General features: G+C 47.6%; 1 protein-coding gene across 1 annotated transcript in view; it reads left to right on the top strand.

Annotated features, from left to right (window-relative positions):
* Positions 1-14,407, top strand: part of TMEM86A (transmembrane protein 86A) — a 61,509-nt gene extending 47,102 nt beyond the window's left edge. The window contains exons 2-3 of the mRNA XM_088451760.1: positions 4,647-4,911; positions 10,935-14,407. Of these exons, the coding sequence (XP_088307886.1) occupies positions 4,647-4,911; positions 10,935-11,362 (693 nt within the window). The 3' untranslated portion in view covers positions 11,363-14,407. The remainder of the gene's footprint in view (positions 1-4,646; positions 4,912-10,934) is intronic.
* Positions 14,408-25,079: the final 10,672 nt, after the last annotated feature.

The following is a 25,079-nucleotide window of genomic DNA, read 5'->3' as shown; positions in this document are numbered from 1 at the left end:
CCAAAGTCCTGTGCAGTGTCCCAGTCCTAAAGGGGTGCTGTAGTGTTGTCCAGGGGGTGCTCTGTCCATCAGGGGTGCTCCCCCCAAGTGCTAAAAAAATAATATATTTTCTGTGTTTGTGAATTGTGTGCGCAGTAGCCGCACGTGCATCAACAAAGTAGTGCCAAGCGTGCGCCTGTGTCATAAGTAAAGGGCCGGCTGGCTTGACCGTTAAGGGTGCTGTAACCCCCGAAAGTACACTCCAGTCCAAACCAAAAAAAAAATTATTTTCTGTGTTTGTGAATTGTGTGCGCAGTAGCCGCATGTGCATCAACAAAGTAGTGCCAAGCGTGCGCCTGTGTCATAAGTAAAGGGCCGGCTGGCTTGACCGTTAAGGGTGCTGTAACCCCCGAAAGTACACTCCAGTCCAAACCAAAAAAAAAATTATTTTCTGTGTTTGTGAATTGTGTGCGCAGTAGCCGCACGTGCATCAACAAAGTAGTGCCAAGCGTGCGCCTGTGTCATAAGTAAAAGGCCGGCTGGCTTGACCGTTAAAGGGTGCTGTAACCCCCGAAAGTACACTCCAGTCCAAACCAAAAAAAAAATTATTTTCTGTGTTTGTGAATTGTGTGCGCAGTAGCCGCACGTGCATCAACAAAGTAGTGCCAAGCGTGCGCCTGTGTCATAAGTAAAGGGCCGGCTGGCTTGACCGTTAAAGGGTGCTGTAACCCCCAAAGTACACTCCAGTCCAAACCAAAAAAAAAATTATTTTCTGTGTTTGTGAATTGTGTGCGCAGTAGCCGCACGTGCATCAACAAAGTAGTGCCAAGCGTGCGCCTGTGTCATAAGTAAAGGGCCGGCTGGCTTGACCGTTAAGGGTACTGTAACCCCCAAAGTACACTTCAGTCCAAACCACAAAAAAAATTATTTTCTGTGTTTGTGAATTGTGTGCGCAGTAGCCGCACGTGCATCAACAAAGTAGTGCCAAGCGTGCGCCTGTGTCATAAGTAAAGGGCCGGCTGGCTTGACCGTTAAAGGGTGCTGTAACCCCCAAAGTACACTCCAGTCCAAACCAAAAAAAAAATTATTTTCTGTGTTTGTGAATTGTGTGCGCAGTAGCCGCACGTGCATCAACAAAGTAGTGCCAAGTGTGCGCCTGTGTCATAAGTAAAGGGCCGGCTGGCTTGACCGTTAAAGGGTGCTGTAACCCCCGAAAGTACAGTCCAGTCCAAACCAAAAAAAAAATTATTTTCTCTGTTTGTGAATTGTGTGCGCAGTAGCCGCACGTGCATCAACAAAGTAGTGCCAAGCGTGCGCCTGTGTCATAAGTAAAGGGCCGGCTGGCTTGACCGTTAAAGGGTTCTGTAACCCCCAAAGTACACTCCAAACCAAAAAAATATATATTTTCTGTGTTTGTGACTTGTGTGCACTGTGGCTGCACGTGCATCAACAAAGGAGCAGCGCCAAGCGTGCGCCTGTGTCCCATAAGTAAAGAGCCGGCTGGCTCATTTCTTAAAGGGTGGTGTAACCCACAAAGTGCACTACTCTCCAGCAAAAATAAAAAAATATTTTCTGTGTTTGTGTGCGCTTTAGCCGCACGTATATATATCAATATAACATAAATGGAGGACCAAACTTTCTCCGATAAAAATAAAATAGGGAAAGATCAAGAACCACTTCCTCCTAGTGCTGTTGCTGCTGCTGGGAGTTGTTCATCATCCCAGAGAGGAAGTAGGAACATCACTACTTTTACTAAACAATTGACCCTCCAACAGTCCCTAGCGATGAGGATGAAGTACGACAGCAGTCATCCTGAAGCAAAACGTATAACTGAGGCCTTGACTGCTATGTTGGTGTTAGACTTGTGTCCGGTATCCGACATTAGTGCAGTGGGATTTAGACAATTGATGGAGGTAGTGTGTCCTCGGTTCCAAATCCCATCTAGATTCCACCTGCATCCTCAAAGCAGCAGCGACAAGCGTGCGTCTGTCTGTTAAAGGGTGGTGACACCCTCAAAGTGTGCTACACAAACAATAAAAATATTCTTCTTTTTTCTGTCTTTGTGAATTGTGTGGGCTGTAGCCGCACCTGCATCCTTAAAGCAGCAGCGATAAGCGTGCGTCTGTCTGTTAAAGGGTGGTGACACCCTCAAAGTGTGCTACACAAACAATTAAAATATTGTTCTTTTTTTTTCGGTCTTTGTGAAATGTGTGGGCTGTAGCCGCACCTGCATCCTTAAAGCAGCAGCGACAAGCGTGCGTCTGTCTGTTAAAGGGTGGTGACACCCTCAAAGTGTGCTACACAAACAATAAAAATATTCTTCTTCTTTTTTCTGTCTTTGTGAATTGTGTGGGCTGTAGCCGCACTTGCATCCTCAAAGCAGCAGCGACAAGCGTGCGTCTGTCTGTTAAAGGGTGGTGTAACCCTCAAAGTGTGCTCCACAAACAATAAAAATATTCTTTTTTTTATTCTGTCTTTGTGAATTGTGTGGGCTGTAGCCGCACTTGAATCCTCAAAGCAGCAGCGACAAGCGTGCGTCTGTCTGTTAAAGGATTACATCGGTGACAGCATCCAAGTAGGCATGTCAGACAGTCCGTACCTGTACTGGCAGGAAAAAGAAGCAATTTGGAGGTCCCTGTACAAACTGGCTCTATTTTACCTGAGTTGCCCCCCCTCCAGTGTGTACTCCGAAAGAGTGTTTAGTGCAGCCGGGAACCTTGTCAGCGAAAGGCGTAGGAGGTTGCTTCCACAAAATGTGGAGAAGATGATGTTCATAAAATGAATTATCAACTCTTCCAGGGAGACCAGCCTCCAGAACGTACAGAGGGACCTGTGGTTCCAGCAGGGACGAATTAATACTCTGTGAGGATGAGGATGTACACACTGAAGAGGGTGAGGAATCGGTGGATGAGGAGGATGAGGATAACATCTTGCCTCCGTAGAGCCAGTTTGTGCAGGGACAGATAAATTGCCAGCTTGTTTTGTGGGGGCCCAAACGAACCAATCATTTCAGCCACAGTTGTGTGGCAGACCCTGGCGCTGAAATGATTGGTTTGTTAAAGTGTGCATGTCCTGTTTATACAACATAAGGGTGGGTGGGAGGGCCCAAGGACAATTCCATCTTGCACCTCTTTTTTTTCTTTGCATTATGTACAGTTTGGGGCCTAGTTTTTCAATGCCATCCTGTCTGCCACTGCAGTTTCACGCCTAGATGGGTCACGTGTTTGTGCCGCCCACTCGTGTCACTTAGCATAGTCATCCAGCTACCTCGGTGCAACCTTTTGGACATAAAAACACTATTGTGAGGTGTGAGGTATTCAGAATAGACTGGAAATGAGTGGAAATTAAGGTTATTGAGGTTAATAATAGCATAGGAGCAGAAAAACCTACAAATTCTGTGATTTTAGCTGTTTTTATGCTTTTTTTCAAAAAAATACAGATCCAAAACACAAAACCCAGAACCCAAAACACGGAAGGGTGGTTTTGGCAAAACCAATCCAGATCCAAAACACGAAGAAAGATCCAGATCCAAAACCAAAACACAAAACACGAAAAGTGGCCGGTGCACACCCCTAATCTAAATATATTTTGGGGTAAAAGGTAAAAAAGTTCCCTGACCCCTGTTCTAGATACAAGAAACGCACAGAAAACTCCCCCCAGCACATTAGAGAATATGTTTATCGGGGGCATGTATGAAGCTACGGCAGCCGGGATTGTGTACTTGATACTTCTGAATTTGGACTTGGCAGCGCTACTGTACATGCGCAGTGCGAAGGATTGGTGATGGGGCATCGGGCACAGCTCTGTACCCACCAGACATTCTAGTGATATTGCTCCTAAATAAAGATGCCTTCTGGGAGGGGGCAGCCAGGTCGGCGTTGCAGGGAGCTTTGCTTCGGCAATGCTGGGGGTGCGGTGGCGCGATCACATCATTACGGCCCCACCCCCTGCTAGACTATGCCGAAATTTCCGTCATTGTAAGGCAGGGGGTAGGGCAACAATGACGCGATTTGGGTGGGAAGGAATTTCCTCCAGTGGCCCCTGAGCCTTGCCCTATCCCGCAGGGGGGCCCGGGAGCGCCGTCCGATTTTCGGGAGCCTCCCGGCCATTGCAGGGGAGTCAGCACATCTGCAACACATTCACCTACTATATCTGACTGATTCCCCACTTGGAGATCCCGGGGCGGAGATTTGAGGGCGAATGCTGGGGGTACCGTCTTGGCCTCATCCAATCTGTAAGAAGGACAGGGGGAGGGTGACCTGCTCTTCCAGGTATCTGGGGCTCACTCCCCAAAATGTGGGCGTCTCCCAATCATTCTCGGAGAGTGGGTAAGTACGCTCACCGATAATCCGTGCCTCTTGTGGGGTTCTCGGATTGGCACAGTCTTATCACAATCTGGACTGTTGTGAGGGGCACAATGGGGTGTAGAAGATTTGGGGCTGAAGATACCACACGTTGAGGCCTGTAGGGCTGAGTTTGGTAAAACTATTTGTATCACATTATAACCGACCTAAAACCAATTGTTATTGCATGAATGAGCTCCTGGGTTCCTTCCAATCTGTTTCTGAGTGTTATTTTATCTGTAATATTTGGGTCTGCAATGTGTAAAGACATTAATACAAGTACTGAGATATTATAATTACATTTTATATTTTATTTACCTACAGGTGAAGTGCGAGGGCCCGAAGCTGGTTCCATTCTTCAAGGCCACCTGTGTTTATTTTGTACTGTGGTTACCGACCTCCAGCCCGTCCTGGTTCAGCGCCCTGATAAAGTGTCTGCCCATCTTCTGCCTCTGGGTATTCCTTCTGGCCCACGGGGTCAATTTCCTAGTCAGCCATAGCAGTGCCAAGAGGATCTTTGCAGGATTAATCTTCTCGGCCGTAGGCGATGCCTTTCTGATCTGGCAGGAACAGGGTTACTTTGTTCACGGTGAGTGAAGCAGAGCGGACGCCCTCTGTGTGCGACATGAGCTAAACCACGGGATTAATTCCCAGCCATCGGTGACCGCCATGCACCAGTTCTGCGCTATTGCAGTAGTGGCTCCGTATGATAGTGTAAAGGGGGCATAGCCTGAAATGCAAGGTGATACAACATTAGAAGGCAGCAGGGGACATGCCCCTAATATATATGTAAAAGGTTCTCAAACTGTGACAGAACTTACATTCTCTGACTTTGTACTTGGGGCCCGATTCAGAGACGGACGTAATGGGGATTTTTGCGCAGATCGAGCGATTGTTTGCCACTGCGCATGCATAAAAGCCGCACTGCAATTGTCTTGCGATTCCGCACACACACAGAAAAACCCATTTGCAAAGTGAGTGACAGGTAGTCAACATTTGGGGGTGGTAACGGTGGGTGGTCAATAAAACGCAGGCGTGTCTTACCGGTTAAACGCCGTTACACGGGCGTGCATAAATTAGCAGAAGCATCATGAGAGCCCTCGCGTGTCAGGAGAGTTGACGTGGGTGCGGCTGGTCAGACCTGCTGCAAGGGCAAGATGGCTGCTCGATGTGCGTCGATGTTGTCGATATTTACACAGGTAAGCGTCGTCACACGCAGATGTGAAGGCAGCGGTGGGCATCCTTATGGTCGGGTAAAATTTTTGTCATTTTTCCATGTTTTCTTGATTCCAGTTTGTGCCTCTAATTACTAATAGGTTTGTAGTCATCGCTCCTGACACTGGGCCTCATTTCTGAATCAATTGCAAAGCAACATTTTTATGTTCATCTTCTCATCTTCTCTGGGGCACTAGGAGTGTGAAAGCGGATGTAGTTATCATGCGGTCTCAATCCCGACAAAGAAATCCCGGCAAGGGATTTAACATAGGCGTCGAAATACTGATGCCTATGTTAATCCCGACGCCGGAACCCCGTGAGGACGCCGGACCGAGAGTCCTCAGCCGGGCTAAGTATACACTTAGCCGGGGATGGGGGGGTTAGGTTTAGGGACCCATGGGGGGACTTAGGGTTAGTCACCCCAAGGGAAAGGTTAGTGTTTGGCTAGGGAAAGGGGGGGTTAGATTTAGCACTAGGGGGGGAGGTTAGGTTTAGGCATCCCCCGGGAGGGTTAAGCTTAGGGTGCGGGGAGGGGGGGGTTAGGCTCAGGCACTACCGAAGAGAGGTGAGGGTTAGGCACTAGGGGGGAAGGTTAGGGTTAGGCACCCCTAAAGGAGGGTTAGGGGGGGAGTGGGGTAGGAATAGTGGACTTACCTTCGCTGTCAGAATTTCAAACCATGGGGCTGCGGCAGTCGGGATTTGAACTGCCGGGCTGGAGTCCGGCTGTCATTCATACCGATTCCGTGTGAAAGTACAGGGCCGTTGTTTCACCCCTTCTTGTCCCATCTCCTTTTACCTCAATGCACCATTGTTGCTACTGCGCAAATAATAATAATAATAATAATAATAATAATAATAATAATAATAATGTTGGATGTAAAATTTTGTAGTGATGGCATTAAACCTTTTTTTCTCTACATATGAAATAAAATAGCAACAACATTTACACTTATAGCCCCCACATGCCAGTAACTCACAGTCATCGCAACTTACCTGAGTCACACAGGTTTTATTCTTTAGGAGTGAATATACTTTGTGCAAACAGTTGTGTCAATTAAGCTGCTGAAATTCAAACAAAAAATGAAGAAGGTGGATTTGGAGCAGGAAACTGCTGGTGAATATGAGAGACTGCTTTCATGTCTGTCAGCAGTCTGGTTGTGGAATATGGGGCATTTTAGACTGATCCAGCAAGGTGAGGCCCCACCCTTGAATTGTACAACTCTACACCTGATTGTAAAGCCCCACCCCTGAATTCCACAACCCTACCCCTGAATTGTAAAGCCCCACCCCTGACTTGCGCAGCTCCACCCCTTTGGACACAAAATCAGAATGATCAGAACTGTTAGTGGTTATGTAACCTCTTGTTCGTATATTCCACAACATGTTATTTTCTATACAGTTCAACGACCAAGCACCGCACATGTTTCCTTTCCACCCCCAACTTATAACTTTTGTTTCTTTCAGTCAAAGGCAGGTTCCCACGTGTCAGGATTTTCCCTTGTCTTTTCCATCGGCAATGTTATAGTTTCTCCATCACATAAACAGGGGCGTCGGGGGTGGGAACATGCTCAGGTACTTGAGGGAGCGGGGGGGGGAGTGCGTGGCCAAATCTAGGCCGCATGGTCATGCTTGCGTGCTGCAAAGGGGGAGAATGTCTCCTTCAGGAATTGACCCAGGCCCCTGCCGGGCCCCTCCAACAAGCCTGGGCGAACAATACCCGCTGCCCGCCTTCTACCCTCCCCACTGCACATAAATATATGGTCTGCTTGGCGTGCGGAGAGGTGGAGAAATGTGAGGGAGACTTACTGCGCAAAAGTGTAACTGTCGCTTGAAAAGTCCACCTTCCTGCCACTGTGTTATCCCCTATTTCATTTAATAAAATTTTTACTTATTTCTTAAAAATAGTTTATCAGTTTATAATCATTATGGCCATAGGCACACGCAGGCGGGGTTTCCGGTTGCCTGGAATCCCCCCTCCCCAGCCCATAACCACAATAGAAATTGTAAAATAATAGAATTGTACTGCATGTTCTTCTCAGAATCACAAATGAAATAAATAGCACCCCCTGTTGATCTTTTAATATGTGTCAGCCAGTATTAAATACACCTGTGCACCAACTAGGAGATCTGGAAAACATGCAGTTAGGGGTGCAATGCTATAGACCGTCAATAGGGTAAATTATTAATATAGTATAATACACTATTCAGTGCATAAGAAGACCAATATGTATATATATGCCCAGGGTAGTGCTAGGTTCTTCTGCTGTACCCCCAAACTCCTGGACTTGTTCCAATGCTCTGGAATGGAGCCCCCATCTGAAATAAAAACATTTAGCTCAGACAGGATGGCCCGACTGCCACATGTAATGGCTTACTGTGATCGCTGGTCCTGTATATGCTGGAATTATGATGCACATTACACTTTGTATGACACATATTAAAGATGGTTAAGTGCCAATTATTCATGGACTGGCCACACTCACTCTAAAATCAAGTATTTGGAAACCCCCCTCTAAAAATCCTGCGTTTGCCACTGATGGGCTAAATCAATCACGGCGCAGGGGACACAGGACTGTCGTTATTACACCTCTGTGTGATTGGAGCTTTGTTTTATATGGGATACTGTGCCTGATTCAGACCTGGTCGCAAGCGCTGAGCGCTGAGCGGTCGATGTTTGCCTACTGGGCATGCGCACGACGGAGCTGGCTCTGTCGTGTGCATGCGCGAGACCTGGCTAGCGACGGGTGCTCCATCGCTCCGGGTCTCGCACCAAAGGGGGTGAGCTGTCGAATTTGATTGACAGCTCACCCCGTTTGGTAGGCGGGCAGGGGGGGTGGCTGGCCAAACGGAGACGTTCCCGAAGGAACGCCTGCCATTTGGGAGCGGCCCCACTGACATCACAAGTGATGTCAGTGGGAGAGCTTCCGGCTCTATTAGAGCCAGAAGCTCTCTGGGGCTTGCGGCCACGAGACCCTACCACAAGGGTCTCGTCGCAAGCCCGATGGTCATGATGGTCTTGACCATCGCGACCATCAACCTGGCTGCTCGCAATAGCTGTGGGTGGTCTGTGGGTGGTCACCCACAGCTATGCGAGCGGCCAGGAGGCCGCACAAAAAACCCCCAAAAATGCCCTGATTCAGAGCGAGCGCTCGTTCAGAGCGTCTGGCTCTGAATCAGCCCCAGAGTTATTATAGAGCAGATATACAATAATATGCATTTTGCAGATCTCTCAGGACCCTCCGGGACACAGGTCCTCATCGGTGAGCAGGCTGTATTATGCCATGCTGGGAAAACTGCAGCGTACATGAGTCCCATAGTCTGTAACCCACAATGGCCTCATTCTCTATCCCCAGACAGTAAATCCCTTTCGCACATTTTTATTTCTCCCTTGCTGCCATTTGGGGGTGTTGGGGGAGCATTGGGGGCTTAGCAGCTGTAATTACTGGCAGCCTGACACGGTGTATTGTACATAGAGAGGGTCCCTAGCCCCCCTCCTCAGTCACACTTGAATGAGATCCTGTGTACATCTCAGGGTTCTAGAGGTCATTGTCTCACGTTGTCGCTCCCATGTCTCCTATCTGCAGGGTGACCGCAGTACTGGGATAAGGAAATAAAGGGCTCTGTATACACTGGGACCAGTGTTCAGGCTGGGAAATAACTTGTTACTCAAAGTGACAGTTCTGGACTTTTTGCTCCGTGAATTTAAACATTATTTCTAATGACATACATGAAAGATGAAATCAGTTTTGTTTGCAGTGGCGTTCAGCAGAACAGACCCTCAGCGCTCTGCAGGCTATGCCAGGTACGGGAATAATGGCGGCCCCTTTGGGAACCATTCCTGTGCACAGCATATACACATGGTACTTGTGGTTCTGTGACACCTGCCGTCGGGTGACTGCTCGCTTACCCATCATATTGAGATGACACAAATGAGGAATACGGGAACCAGAGGACAGTAAGAGCCACTTTCACATCTGTGAAGATAACATGTATCTGCAGCGCAGAAGCTTATTACTGATGTAAGGGGCAGCAGCACGATATTGCTCCAAAATGCTAAATACTGTGCTATGGGATAATGATAATAATAAAAATCCATCAAGGGGTGAATATTATCCACATATGGCTGCTGCCAGTTTAGTAGGTGGCTCTAGAGCTCAGTTCCACAACCAAAGTGTTGGATTATAATTTCAATGGGATTCCATTTGCATCACAAATCTCTTTATACAGTATAAAGCACCACGTATGGAAAGTACATTTTTTGCACAAATGTCATAAAACATAAAATAATTAGAAATGCGTCACATGTAAACGAGGCGTCTCTGATGTCTCCAAACTGCCACCAGTCATTCAAAGCATGGAGAGGCTTCAGTGAGCGGCCTTTTTGGAAATAAAAGTTTAACATTTGGATCGAATGAAGGGGTTAGTGGATAGACTGCATCCTCAGTGATGTCACTGGCTACTAGTGAATGGATAGGCTGCACTCTCAGTGATGTCACTGGTTACTAGTGACTGGATAGGCTGCACTCAGTGATGTCACTGGCTACTAGTAACTGGATAGGCTGCACTCTCAGTGATGTCACTGGTTCTTAGAGAGTGGATAGGCTGCATCCTCAGTGATGTCACTGGTTACTAGTGACTGGATAGGCTGCATTCCCAGGGATGTCACTGGTTACTAGTGACTGGATAGGCTGCATTCTCAGTGATGTCACTGGTTACTAGTGACTGGATAGGCTGCACTCTCAGTGATGTCACTGGCTACTAGTGACTGGATAGGCTGCACTCTCAGTGATGTCACTGGCTACTAGTGACTGGATAGGCTGCACTCTCAGTGATGCTCTGGCTACTTGGACTGGATAGCCTACACTATCAGTGATGTCAATGGCTACTAGTGACTGGATAGGCTGCACTCTCAGTGATGTCACTGGCTAGTAGTGGCTGAATAGGCAGCATTCTCAGTGATGTCAATGGTTCTTAGAGAGTGGATAGGCTGCATTCTCAGTGATGTCACTGGTTCTTAGAGAGTGGATAGGCTGCATTCTCAGTGATGTCACTGGCTACTAGTGGCTGACTGGGCTCAGCCTCATGTATGTGATAGTTGCTCTCTAAATGCAATAGAAATGTACAATTAAATGACTATCTGGAGACCTGGGGGTAAATTTACTAAAGGTCAATTTCAATTGATTTCAAATCCATCTAAACACATGTTGTGTTTCTGGGGCCAGTGTTAGTGAATACTTCAGCCCCAGAAACACAACATCGATTTAGACCGATTTGAAATCAATTAAAAGAGATTGAAGTTGACCTTTAGTAATTTACCCCCCTTGTGTATCATTATTTCTGACTATATTCCAGTATCGCCCCATGTCTCACCGGTGCGTGTGTGCTGTCTTCCCGCAGGTTTGCTGATGTTCGCCATCACCCACATCCTGTATTCCGCTGCCTTCGGGATGAAGCCCCTGGACCTCCGGACCGGTGCTGTGATCGGCCTGATATCCAGCTTTTTATACACTTTCCTGTACTCTTACCTCTCAGGTCCTTTTACCTACCTGGTAGCCGTGTACACGGCCCTCATCGCCTTCATGGGCTGGCGGGCAGTAGCCGGGGTGCAGCTGTGCAACGATCTATGGACATGGACCAAGCTCTCGGCCTGCATCGGCGCCGTGCTTTTCATCGTGTCCGACCTGACCATCGCCGTCAACAAGTTCTGTTTCCCCGTCCCCTGCTCCAGAAGTATCATCATGGCGACTTACTATGCAGCGCAGATGCTGATCGCCCTGTCAGCCGTGGAGTGTAGAGATGACGGGGATTATAGGAAGAAAAAGTAGGGGGATCCTGAACTAGCTTGGAGAAGTGGGTACATTCCCCCTTCCCTCCCCAGAGATATATTCGTCTCCAGTGCATTGATTGTGACTTTGCTTCTCTGAGGCAACGATGCCTGCTTTGCCGGTGCCCTTTAAATATGGTTTGTTGGTCGTATGTGGTTACCTGACAGATGCCGATAACGCCAATCAGGAAGGGTCCTGCTCATTCCATCGCTTGAGGCTGGGTCTATGTCAAGATTCTCTGCACTATGTTCTGTATGTGATGCACATCCTATAACATATATGTATTCCAGAGGGCTGTATACAGCTGTATGATCTGTGTTGGGGGTACCGGTCACTATACACGGTGCCATTCTTGTATTGAGGTTTCACCCACTGTTTATTTATAGAATGCACCCCTCAGCCTGCAGGAAATGGCGCTGGCTGGTTTTACGACATAGATGTCACTGCCCTCAAGGCTGGCTGTCTTGTAGGGCTCGGTGTCTGTCTGCTGCTTGGGGCAGGCTGGCAGCATTAATGCTATGGTTACACATATATAAATCTGGTGCTGTTTGCTGCAATCCGGAGACTGTGAGAAGTAGCTCACACACTGCGCTCGCGAGTTCGTCCCTTTATACAGGGACTTGGCTGTTCAATGTGCTGTGATGGTGAGTCGGGGTCCCGTCACTGGAGTGTACCTGAAAAGGGATGGTTCACTTTGTTTGACTGGTAGGAGATTAGTGGCTCCTGGTCTGTGTGGGACTACAAATCTCAGCATGCCCTGCCAGCACCGCATGAGTTGGGGGAACCGCAGCCTAAACCAGAGTCTTCAGTCCATACGCATGGCGCATCCTGGCAATGGCTCAATCCCAGATCATATTTCATTACTAAAAAGTCTAATTTTGACATAGAAACTGTATAAATGATTAGCGCCTTCCCTCCCGCACTGACGGCGTAGATCCGGGGCTGAGTCATCCACACTATACGGCTGATTGGTCCATTAGATGACAGCTGGTACACACAGGAGGAGGCGGCTGCTTTTGCGAATGTCCCTCTTTTTATTACCATTCCTTTACGTCCTAATGGAAATGACTGCAGAGCTGATGCTTCTCCTGAGTCCGGCACGTAAAAGAACAAAGGACCTGAATCAGCACGGATCGCAATAGTGACCGCAGTTCCGCAATCGCACGTAATCTGCGAAAATATGCTAATGTCTGCCACCGCTCAGCCAGCATAGAGACGCCCGCTGCTGCTTTATCACATCCGTAATACCCCGCAGTCCTGCGTACACATCGGCAACATCGAACTACATCGGCCCCTCACGCACAATTACAGCAGCTCTGACCTGTCGCAGAAACCGCAAGTCTTGTCGCACGCAGTAAGTACACAAGCTACGTATGCGATCACAGTGGCTAATTTATGTGCGCCCATGTAACGGCGTTCACACGGACAGCCACGCCTGCGTTTCTCCGAGACCACTCCCCCGTCACCGCCCCCATGGCTCACAGCCTGTCACTCACTCTGCGAAGGATTCCTGTGGGCGTGCATGATTGCAGTGCGATCTCGGTGCATGAGCAATTCGGACCATACACATGCGCAGTGCGCAACAATCGGCCGGTCTGCGTACGCAGTTGCAATTGGGATCCATGCTGAATCAGGCCCAATATATTGAAATCATTGTAATTGAATATATAATAGTTTGAAGTTGGAGAACTTTTGTTCCCCATCCACCAACTTCAATACCTACGTAACTACTATATACTATGTATACGGTGAGAATATTTGTAAAGAGACTTAGTATGGACATTTTCCTTTACTGTGTGACCTGTTATATATTTACAGTTTTTTCTTTTTTTTTTAGATTTTAGTGTTTATTATATATATTTACTTAGATATTATTTCATGGTTTGCATAGAACGATTTTCTTTAGAGTTCTGAAACGTGCGAGAATGGCCGTAAACGTTGCATTAATCGTATTCTAGGATCTGACACACACATACACACATGCACGCACACACATGCACACGCAGCGCTCACACACACGTATTACAGTACAGTACAGCTTTAATAATCAGTATTTCCAATTCATTTTATGATAAATCTGTGTTCAGCGAATTATATTCGCAGGATAGCGTGAAAGGTTTATACCTTGCATTGTCCATAAGCCAAAATGATGTAGATATTTAGTGTGGTCTTTACTTCTAGAAGGCCTGCAGCGTATTACCGAGACCTCCCGCCATTTATCCTTATATCCGCTGCTGCGTCTGGTACCTGCTGCAAACGTTTAGAAATTCCGATAGGTTTAAGTATTAATTACAAGAAGCAGCAGAGACTAGAGACACATTCAATTGCACAGACACACACGGCCTGGCTATATTCTCTGCAGTGGGGGAAGCCATTTTGGGGAGGGCTAAACCACGTGCCTCCAAACTGCCCCGATTTAAACGAGAGTCCCGCCGCCTCAGAAAGTCCCTGTTCCAAAACATTTGGGAGGTGTGTCACTTTGAGGCCATTTACAGCCCCAGTCCCATCACTGTTGTCTCTGGAGACTTCCACAAAGTCAGTGACTATGAGGTATGAGGTATGCGTGGCAGTGAAGGAGTGTCTTTAGGGGATAAGTTAGGGGTGGTCCAGAACTTTAGAAGGGGAATTTGTCAGGCTCCAAAACTGCCTTGGTCATGCCTCCATGTAGCACGATCCCCCCCCCCCCCCCCCGTTTTCATGCACATTGTCCCCATTACTGGGAGGAAGGTGACGTTATTACTGGGAATGCAGCCTAACAATTCCCAGCTGGTTTCTAGTGACCTGATAGGCTGAGCTCCCATGGATAGAGATTAAACTCACAAAATGGCTTCTCCACGTTTGTCTGACTGAATGACGGTTCTCTATAACATGGCGCAAATAACAGAGGCCCGTTCTCACCCACAATAAAGCAATCAAACTTGCTCTTGTTTCATTAGTCTTAGCCGCGCAGGATCAAACCTGAAGTCTGATTGGTCACACCCATGACGCTATGGAGTAAATCCTGCGGTAAGGCTAGGGGGTCTATTTACTAAGCAGTGTTAGGAGACAGAGTGAAAAGTGATAAGAAAGTGATAAGGTACCAGCCAGTCAGCTCCCAACTGTCATCTCACAGGCTGTGTTTGAAAAATGACAGCTGGGAGCTGATTGGCTGGCACCTTATCACTTTCTTATCACTTTTCACTCTGTCTCCTAACACTGCTTAGTAACTAGACCCCTAGATCTCCTTTTATGAGTGTCTTAATGAACCACTAGCTTGGGCTCTTGCAAGAGACTCTTAAAATAGTTACTTGACCTCAAATTGTGACATTATAACTGCAGTGCTGGTTGTTCTATATTGCTTTTACCATTCATGTTTTGTTTTTGTTTTTTTTATATATATATATATATATATATATATATTGTTCATTTGTATCACCTTGTATGACACAGTGATCTGTACATGTATCACCGCTGTTCGTGGCATTGCAAGTTTATTTTTCTCTCACATGTGATCCACTGCACCATGCCATATTCCAGAAATATATCACTTAACTACTGAAAAGGATTAGAGGTCAGTAAAATGACAGTGACACTGTGGCTGTAAATATCATATCGTCATGACATGATTGCTGCTTAGGCCTAGGTGCCCCCCTGGCAGCACAATCGGCACCATATAATACAGTTGGGCTGGCCCTACTCAGGTGTGGTTTAACGGTCGTCACAGACAATCTTATGTCAATAAAGTTGGGGAGATTTTGATTGCATTGTTATGCAGAGCGGTAACAAGGGCTTAACTATAACATCTATATAATCATTTTACTTTGTTTTTTTATGATACATTACGATAGCTTATAAAGAGTTTCCATTTGGTTTCTGTTATTATGTTTTTTGACATTTATTTCCTGTCCGCTCTCTCGCTCGCTCTCTTTTTTTGCTGTCTCCGTGGAATATATCAGCAGCTGTGCGCGAGTTTGCGGAAGGGGTGAGGTGGAATCCTCTCCTTATACTGGGTGCGTGGCACTGGGTTGTGACATCATAACCGAGTGCCACACTCCCAGGGCAACAAGGACATTGAGGGGCAGATTCAATTATACTCGGAAGGCGACGGAACGGGTCCCGGCGGCTTCTGCACGTGAACTGCAAATGGTACATTGAGTCTGAATCTGTCCTTGATATCTTAACCCTGTCTGGATGCCGACGTAGGGATCCTAAACGCCGGGATCCTGAGCGCTGGCATCCCGTACCCGACCCATTGCAAGCACTGGTCACACAACGCGTGGCCAATGCCGCCGTGACACGTGGTCGTGCCACTTTTTCTTTGTGGCGTCACTGAATCCCCATGGGTGAAGGTGGGGAGGTGAGGGACACAGACGGTCACTGTGACGAGCTGTTTCATGCTTTGTATTATTAGCAGATGAGCCAGCGAAGGAGAGGGGGGGAGAAGGCAATTTTATTTTTTTGCTTCTCCTGTTGCCGAGAAAATCAGTATTGGGGAAACCGTCCTCCCCTCGCGCAGTCTGTGATATCAGGAGATTGTGTTTTATTGCAAATATTTTATTACCGCTTGAAACCAGGAAAAGAAAAAAGTTATTTAGAAAGACGTTTTAAGGCTATAAAAGCCCTTTATAAGGCATTATAGACGGTAGTTGTAAATAATGAAATTTTCAAAGACCGTTGTGTTACTAATTGTCAGATTCGTTCAGCTCGGCTTCTGAAAACCGTGAAACGCTGAGTATCGTAGAAACTGGCTTTGCGGAAATGCTCAGCTCATCTGCGGCGGTTCCACTGCGCAGACATTGCCACATTATCCTGTACATGTCGCAGTATTAACCTTTTCTATACTGCTTTTATTGTTTTTTTTTTTACATTTCCAAGTTCTATAAACTGCGGTGTAATATGAAGGATCCCAGGGTTTCAAGTCTGTTTTGTATTCTCTTATGTCCTATCCCTGAGCACCACAATCATTTATGGATTAAAATATGACACAAATCAATCATTGAAGGTGTTGGTGGATTAATAGACAACTCAGGGGTATAATTACCAAAGTGAGAGTTTTTAGACGTGGAGATGTTGCCCATAGCAACCAATCAGTTTCGAGCTATTATCTTCTAGACGGGACTAGATAAATGTTAAGTAGAATCCGATTGGTTGCTATGGGCAACATCTCCACTTTTAAAATCTCTCACTTTAGTAAATTTACCCCTAAATGTTTCTTGTAGGGTTTCCAAGATGTATTATAGTAGCTAGATGGACGGACGGACAGACAGATGGATAGACAGAACACTGGGCATTTTAAATCCAAAATGGTACCACAAAACGCGTCACTAGAAGGTGCCAAACTCAGCCTCTTCACCGATGCCGCCGCCAGCGATTCCAGGGAATTACGGGCACAATCACAGTATTTTGCGATTCACAAATGAACGTTACTTTCCTATGAATACACCGGTGGGTTGATGTGAGGGGAGCTGGGCCTACGAGATAGATATAGGGGATAGATTCTCTTTGAATTTCGCTCTCTCCACCCTCTCAGCTGCTGGCGCTGCTCGCTCTCTGCCGCTACGGTTTCAGGGATAAGAATTTTTTTTTTTCCAGAGTGGAGATTAGATAAGTTTAAAGCAGGACAGGCTCAGGAGCTCTGTGGTGTTGGGTGTCAGGCCAAAAACATCACCCGCGTCCAGTACTAACGTGTCAGTGAGACGCACTCATATAAGCTATAAAAAGAGAATATAAATCCCCCCTCGCTTAAGAAACCATTGCTGTAATTATGTAAATAACAATGAGTGGTGCCCAGCGAGTGTAGACAGCGGGCGGCCGTATGACGCGTACTCAGGGCCTGATTCAGAGCCGGACGCTATATGTGCTCGCTCGTTCAGAAAAAGGGGCCGGCTATTTAAATTGAGCGCTCGCTCTTTGCGGTCTGTTGACGCCTCTATGTCTGAGCGAGCGAACAAAACATGCACTCGCTAATTTGTAAAGACGCCCCCTGGCCGCTCGCATCCTACGTCATCTCCGCTATTTATTTGATTAATCGAGTACATCGAAAGGCGTCTGAACTGCTCGCAGTGCTTGTGGTTGGATTTTCCTACCGCAATCATGCGAACAGTTCAGGCTAAGAAACAACCAAGTGACGTGGTCGATGACGCTGCTTTGTTAATTATGCACACCCTTAAAATGCCCGTTTTGACCTTTTGGCACGCCTGCGTTCGGATCACCTCTCCCCGTTTTCAAGCACCTTCCCCTGTTACCACCCACAAACGCCTCATCCTGTCACTCAAATTAGCAGGCACTCGCTATTTTGCGAGCGTTCGATTTCCGACCGCAATGACTGGTTGGCGCATGCGCATTACGACCCATACGCATGCGCAGATGTGCGAACATCGCTCGGAGCGAACGAGCAGCCGCTTACGAGCGTCTCTGAATCAGGCCCTCAGTTATTACATTACAGTGACCTGCAGCTGGTACTAGTTTCCGCCAACAGCTGACAGGCCTTATTGCAGCGAGCGCAGAAGTCGCCATTTCCCCAGCACCACATGATATGAGGCCTCTGGTCTTATTACCAGGCCTCCCTCTGCAGTCAGTGAGGTCACTGAAACTGATTTGGGTTCACAGTTTGTAATGTGATTTATAGCATGGACGGAACAATTTGCACCTTACACGCTGTAGCCGTGTTGTAATTTTCGCCACCGCTGTTCCGACACAGGTGAATGGTAAATGCACGAGAAAATGTAATGAAAAGCCAACAAAATGACAAAATAAAATGATACGACTGCATATTATATCACAGTAAATAACAATTCAGTTAAATTAAATAACATCTGTTGTTTTCAACCTTAAAAATGAAATGGGAATCTTTTATTCCTGCAGTAGTGTAAATGGAAATGCCAGTTCAGTCCTTTTAATAGAAGGGGACAATGTCGTATAATTCAGCTGCTAATGAATAATGTGCGCACAGCTGGAGGGGTCAATACGCAATCAGCCAGTCGGAAGCGGCCACGTAGCGTTGCTGTTAGCCCTCCTGCACCCACAAGAGATACACGCGTCCTCATCTACTTGTATCACGATTGTGGAGGGGATTTATCATAGCTTGGAGAGAGGTAAAGTACCAACCAATCAGCTCCTAACTGTCATTTTTCAAACACAGCCTGCAAAAAATGTAAGTATGAAGCTGATTGGTTAGTACTTTGGGGGTCATTCAGAATCGGCCGCAAGCGCTGAGCGCTTGCAACCGACTCGATGTTGCCCCACTGGGCATGCGCACGACGGAGCCGGCTCCGTCGTACGCATGTGCGAGACCCCGTCTAGCGACGGACGCTCCATCGCAAGGGGTCTCTCGGCAGACGGGGCGAGCTGTCGATGGTGAGTGACAGCTCGCCCCGTTTGGGTGGCGGACAGGGGGCGTGCCTGCCCAAACGGAGGCGTTCCCGCCGGAACGCTTGCCATTTCGGGGCGGCCCCACTGACATCATTGCTGATGTCAGTGGGCAGCTTCCTGCTCGATCAGAGCAGGAAGCTCCCTAGGGCTTACGAGGGCCCAGACCCAAACTTAGGGTCTGGTCGTAAGCCCCGATGGTCGCGATGGTCTTGACCATCGCGACCATCACCCATATCGGTCGCTAGAGCTGTGGGTGTTAACTCACAGCTTAGCGATCGACAAGGAGGCGGTCGTTCAGGATGCAAGCGGCCGCCCTGATCCAGGGCGACCGCTTGCAACTAACGACCGCCTCTGAATGAGGTCCTTTGTCTCTCTCCAGACTTTGGTAATTACCCCCCTATATGAGTATTGCACTTGTCCTACTCTCAAGCACCTCTCCCCTCACCCATTGTATTACTCGTTTGGAGGAAGGGTCATGTGAAAATGACAACAAGCTCTGAAATTAATAAATAATAAGTTAATTAGAACATTGGACAGTTTTGTGGCCGCTTAAAATGCACCAGGTTGATTGTTGCTATACAGGGAACAGTAATAACTGTATAACGTATGTCACAGTTTCTTTGAATGTGTCCTAATAAATATTGTAGAGGTGTGATCACTGAATAACATTTATACACCTATTGATACATTATATACCGGTCTCAGGGTCAGGGGTGTTACTACATGTTACACACAGGTCCGGTCGGGTGCAGCCTGTTCTGCGCTGTCTGACAGGTTCATTGATCAATAGCTCAAATCTGCTGCAAGGACCAATATCAGGAAATTTCATGTGTTACATATTATATCTGTGGTTTTATCATGATGTGAAACCCGCTCAATGTGACGACGGTTCTGCCTGTTCTTCTGAATGGGAATATTTCACTGGGCTGTCGGCTAATCCATTTACTTTCATCATGACCATAAGTGCTGAGAGACTTATCTCAGGCAGACGGAAGTACCGGACGTGCGCCATCGGGCGCCATGACACCAATGACTGATGGTACACACGTTTACTTACAGTTAGTAAATTGCTATCGTCGGAATGTAACATTACATACAGTGGAGATCAGTTTAAAACGGAATAACTTCAAATTACTTTCTTTTAAGAAGACATTGTAAAATACAGCAGCCTTTAGCATATAAAACTGAAGTATTTTTATTATTAATAGCCTGCGAGCCTCAGGCACCGGTGCAATTCCTGCAACTTAGACCTTATTTTTAAAGCACCGATGATTTAAAAGGCCAAACCAACCTGCTTTTTCCCTTTAAATTATTGCGTGCTAAGCCACAGGAGTCAGGCATAGGAGCTGATATCTGTCTCCTAGACACACTGGCGGCAGCCATCAGCTCACTATGAACCAGTGAGTTTACTGAGGCACGAGGCGCGGTTTGACTCCTACTTCTGTGATGTAATTGGTTGTTAGTGATTGACAGGCTGCTTTCTCATGAACATTCGTCCAGCCCGCAGAAATGTCTGCCTCCGCTGTGTGCAGGGCAGCGTTTATTTAGCGCTGGCATTTAAATATTCATGGGGAATTCATTACAGCCTTTCATTTTCTTATTAAATGCTGTATATAAATGATATCTGAGCCTGTCTGTTTTTCTTATGTTTTTCTTATCTTGGGGTTAGAAGTGGGATTTTACGGTACTGTTTGAAAATAAGGATCATCTCATTATTCTTCGTACAGCACAAAGATCAGGGATATCCTGGGCAATACAATTTATATGGAAACAAAAGGCAAAAGACAATGCAACTTTATGTGTTATCCATTTCTGATTATATCTGCAGTGTGTTGTGTCATCTGCCAGACGCGTATTCATGAATGTGATATTATTGCAAAATACTGAATAAAGATTCCTGCTTTCTGATTGGCTAGTACATTGCATTTCCAGCGATGAATGGAGCCTTGGGCTAATGGTTTATGGTCCAATCATGGGTATATAAAGTGGATATTCCTCAGAATGCAAAAATCAGACTGATGGGGAGATGTATCAAGCAGTGTAAAAAGTTGAGACATTGGGCCTGATTCAGAGCCGCTCGTAAGCGGCCGCTCGTTCGTTCCGAGTGATGTTAGCCCAACTGCGCATGCGTACGGATCGTTATACGCATGCGCTAACCAGTCAGTGCGGCCGAAATTCATGTGCTCGCAAAACAGCGAATGCCTGCTATTTTGAGTGACAGAAAGAGGCGTATGTGGGTGGTAACAGGGGAAGGTGCTTGAAAATGTGGAGTGGAAATCAGAACGCAGGCGTGCTTAAAGGTCAAAACGGGCGTTTTATGGGTGTGCATATTTAAAACAGCAGCGTCATTGACCACGTCACTGGGTTATTTTATAGTCAGAACTGCTCGCAAAATTGTGGTAGCAAACACCAACCCCAAGAATAGCGAGCAGTTTATACCCTTGTCGATGTACTCGATTAATCTAATAAATAGCGGACATGACGTAGGATGCGAGCGGCCAGGGGGCGTATTTTTCCAAAAAACGAACGCAAGTTTTGTTCGCTCGTTCAGACATAGAGGCGTGAACAGACCGCAAACAGCGAACGGTTCATTTGAATAGCCACCCCTTGTTTTAGAACGAACGACCGCAAATAGCGAGTGGCTCTGAATGAGGGCCATTGCCCATAGCTTATTGGTTGCTATGGACAACTTCTGCACCTAAATAGGGTCTGTTGGAGCCTCTCAGATTGCTCTGGCAACAAAATATGCCAGTGTTATATAAATGTTATTATATGTAAATTGCAACAAAATATGCCAGTGTTATATAAATAACTGTTAACAATAAATGTTTGACTGGTTGCCACAAAAGCTCTTCAGCTGTAGGTATAAGGGCTAATACCAATCTCCCCCTCTCCCATAGACATACAAGCCCAGGTCCCCCCCTAGAGGTGGAATGGCTCTCTAAATCAGGGGTCAGGGAACTTTTTTACCTTTTACCCCAAAATATATTTAGATACGCCGATGTTACCCCCTTGATTTGAAAGGAAGGAAATCATATAGTAGTGCCCCCATAGTTATGCCCCTGTAGTAGTGCCCCCATATAATACCCCTGTAGTAGTGCCCCCATAGTTATGCCCCTGTAGTAGTGCTCCCATATAATGCCCCTGTAGTAGTGCCCCCATATAATGCCCCTGTAGTAGTGCCCCCATATAATGCACCTGTAGTAGTGTCCCATATAGTGCCCCTGTAGTAGTGCCCCCATATAATGCCCCTGTAGTGCCGCTTGTACAAGAAAAAACACCTTAATCCCCGCTCCTGCATCCGCCGCCGTCCTGTCCAACCGGCAGCTCATCGGAACTATGGGAGAGACGTTATGATGTCTCTCCCATAGTGCGCATGGAGAGAGGCGGAAGCTGGAGTTCATAAGAGAACGCCAGCCTCCGGCTAACTCAGAGCTGCAGGGAAGGAGCCGGGCGCCCGCTAGTAATAACATCTTAGCGGGCGTCTGGCTTAGAGCCACCCTGCGGCACAGCCGGGCATGCATATGAATCATATTATAGAATGATTCATATCCATGTCTGGCTGTCCGTCCATTACCCCCAGGAATTTCATTTTTACCCCATGTGGGGTAATTTACCCCTGTTCCTTGACCATTGCTCTAACTGCACAATCTCCTCCTCTCCCATAGACATACAAGCCCAGGTCGCCCCCTAGAGGTGGAATTCCTCTCTGAATGCACAATATCCTATCTCCCATAGACATACAAGCCCAGGTCGCCCCCTAGAGGTAGACTGCCATTCTACATGCACAATCTCCCCCTCTCCCATAGACTTGCAAGCCCAGGTCACCCCGTAGAGGTGGAATGCCTCTCTAAATGCACAATCTCCTCCTCTCCCATAGACATACAAGCCCAGGTTGCCCCCTAGAGGTTGAATTCCTCTCTGAATGCACAATATCCCATCTCCCATAGACATACAAGCCCAGGTCACCCCCTAGAGGTGGAAAGACTCTCTAAATGCACAATCTCCTCCTCTCCCATAGACATACAAGTCCAGGTCGCCCCCTAGAGGTGGAATGCCTCGTTAAAATGCACAATCTCCTCCTCTCCCATAGACATACAAGCCCAGGTTGCCCCCTAGAGGTAGAATGCCTCTCTGAATGCACAATCTCCCCCTCTCCCATAGACATACAAGCCCAGGTCGCCCCCCTAGAGGTGGAATGCCTCTCTGAATGCACAATCTCCTCCTCTCCCACAGACATACAAGTCCAGGTCGCCCCCTAGAGGTGGAATGCCTCTTTGAATGCACAATCTCCTTCTCTCCCATAGACATACAAGTCCAGGTCGCCCCGTAGAGGTGGAATGCCTCTCTGAATGCACAATCTCCCGCTCTCCCATAGACATACAAGCCCAGGTCGCCCCTTAGAGGTGGAATGCCTCTCTGAATGCACAATATCCCATCTCCCATAGATATACAAGTCCAGGTCACCCCCTAGAGGTAGACTGCCTTTCTACATGCACAATCTCCCCCTCTCCCATAGACATACAAGCCCAGGTCACCCCCTAGAGGTAGACTGCCTTTCTACATGCACAATCTCCCCCTCTCCCATAGACATACAAGCCCAGGTCGCTCCCTAGAGGTGGAATGCCTCTCTAAATGCACAATCTCCCCCCCTCCCATAGACATACAAGCCCAGGTTGCTCCCTAGAGGTGGAATGTCTCTCTAAATGCACAATCTCCCCCCCTCCCATAGACATACAAGCCCAGGTCACCCCCTAGAGGTGGAAAGACTCTCTAAATGCACAATCTCCTCCTCTCCCATAGACATACAAGCCCAGGTCGCCCCCTACAGGTGGAATGCCTCTCCAAATGCACAATCTCCCCCCCTCCCATAGACATACAAGCCCAGGTCGCCCCCTAGAGGTGGAATGCCACTCTGAATGCACAATATCCCATCTCCCATAGACATACAAGCCCAGATCGCCCCCTAGAGGTGGAATGCCTCTCTGAATGCACAATCTCCCCCTCTCCCATAGACATACAAGCCCAGGTCGCTCCCTAGAGGTGGAATGCCTCTCTAAATGCACAATCTCCCCCCCTCCCATAGACATACAAGCCCAGGTCACCCCCTAGAGGTGGAAAGACTCTCTAAATGCACAATCTCCTCCTCTCCCATAGACATACAAGCCCAGGTCGCCCCCTACAGGTGGAATGCCTCTCCAAATGCACAATCTCCCCCCCTCCCATAGACATACAAGCCCAGGTCGCCCCCTAGAGGTGGAAAGCCTCTCTGAATGCACAATCTCCCCCTCTCCCATAGACATACAAGCCCAGGTCACCCCCTAGAGGTGGAATGCCTCTCTGCATGCACAATCTCCCCCTCTCCCATAGACATACAAGCCCAGGTCGCTCCCTAGAGGTGGAATGCCTCTCTAAATGCACAATCTCCCCCCCTCCCCTAGACATACAAGCCCAGGTCACCCCCTAGAGGTGGAAAGATTCTCTAAATGCACAATCTCCTCCTCTCCCATAGACATACAAGCCCAGGTCGCCCCCTAGAGGTGGAATGCCTCTCTGAATGCACAATCACCTCCTCTCCCATAGACATACAAGCCCAGGTCGCCCCCCTAGAGGTGGAATGCCTCTCTAAATGCACAATATCCCCCTCTCCCATAGACATACAAGCCCAGGTCGCCCCCTAGAGGTGGAATTCCTCTCTGAATGCACAATATCCCATCTCCCATAGACATACAAGCCCAGGTCGCCCCCTAGAGGTGGAATGCCTCTCTAAATGCACAATCTCCTCCTCTCCCATAGACATACAAGCCCAGGTCGCCCCCTAGAGGTGAAATGCCTCTCTGAATGCACAATCTCCTCCTCTCCCATAGACATACAAACCCAGATCGCCCCCTAGAGGTGGAATGCCTCTCTGAATGCACAATCTCCCCCTCTCCCATAGACATACAAGCCCAGGTCGCCCCCTAGAGGTGGAATGCCTCTCTGAATGCACAATCTCCTCCTCTCCCATAGACATACAAGTCCAGGTCGCCCCCTAGAGGTGGAATGCCTCTCTAAATGCACAATCTCCCCCTCTCCCATAGACATACAAGCCCAGGTCGCCCCCTACAGGTGGAATGCCTCTCTGAATGCACAATCTCCCCCTCTCCCATAGACATACAAGCCCAGGTCGCCCCTTAGAGGTGGAATGCCTCTTTGAATGCACAATCTCCTTCTCTCCCATAGACATACAAGCCCAGGTCACCCCTTAGAGGTGGAATGCCTCTCTAAATGCACAATCTCCCCCTCTCCCATAGACATACAAGCCCAGGTCGCACCTTAGAGGTGGAATGCCTCTCTGAATGCACAATCTCTCCCTCTCCCATACACA

Source organism: Taudactylus pleione, unplaced genomic scaffold (genome assembly GCF_031769625.1).
Source record: "Taudactylus pleione unplaced genomic scaffold, aTauple2 ptg000027l, whole genome shotgun sequence".
In the NCBI taxonomy this organism is placed as follows: domain Eukaryota; kingdom Metazoa; phylum Chordata; class Amphibia; order Anura; family Myobatrachidae; genus Taudactylus; species Taudactylus pleione.
The sequence above is the reverse complement of the archived record's forward strand: the minus strand, read 5'-3'. Positions and strand labels throughout refer to the sequence as shown.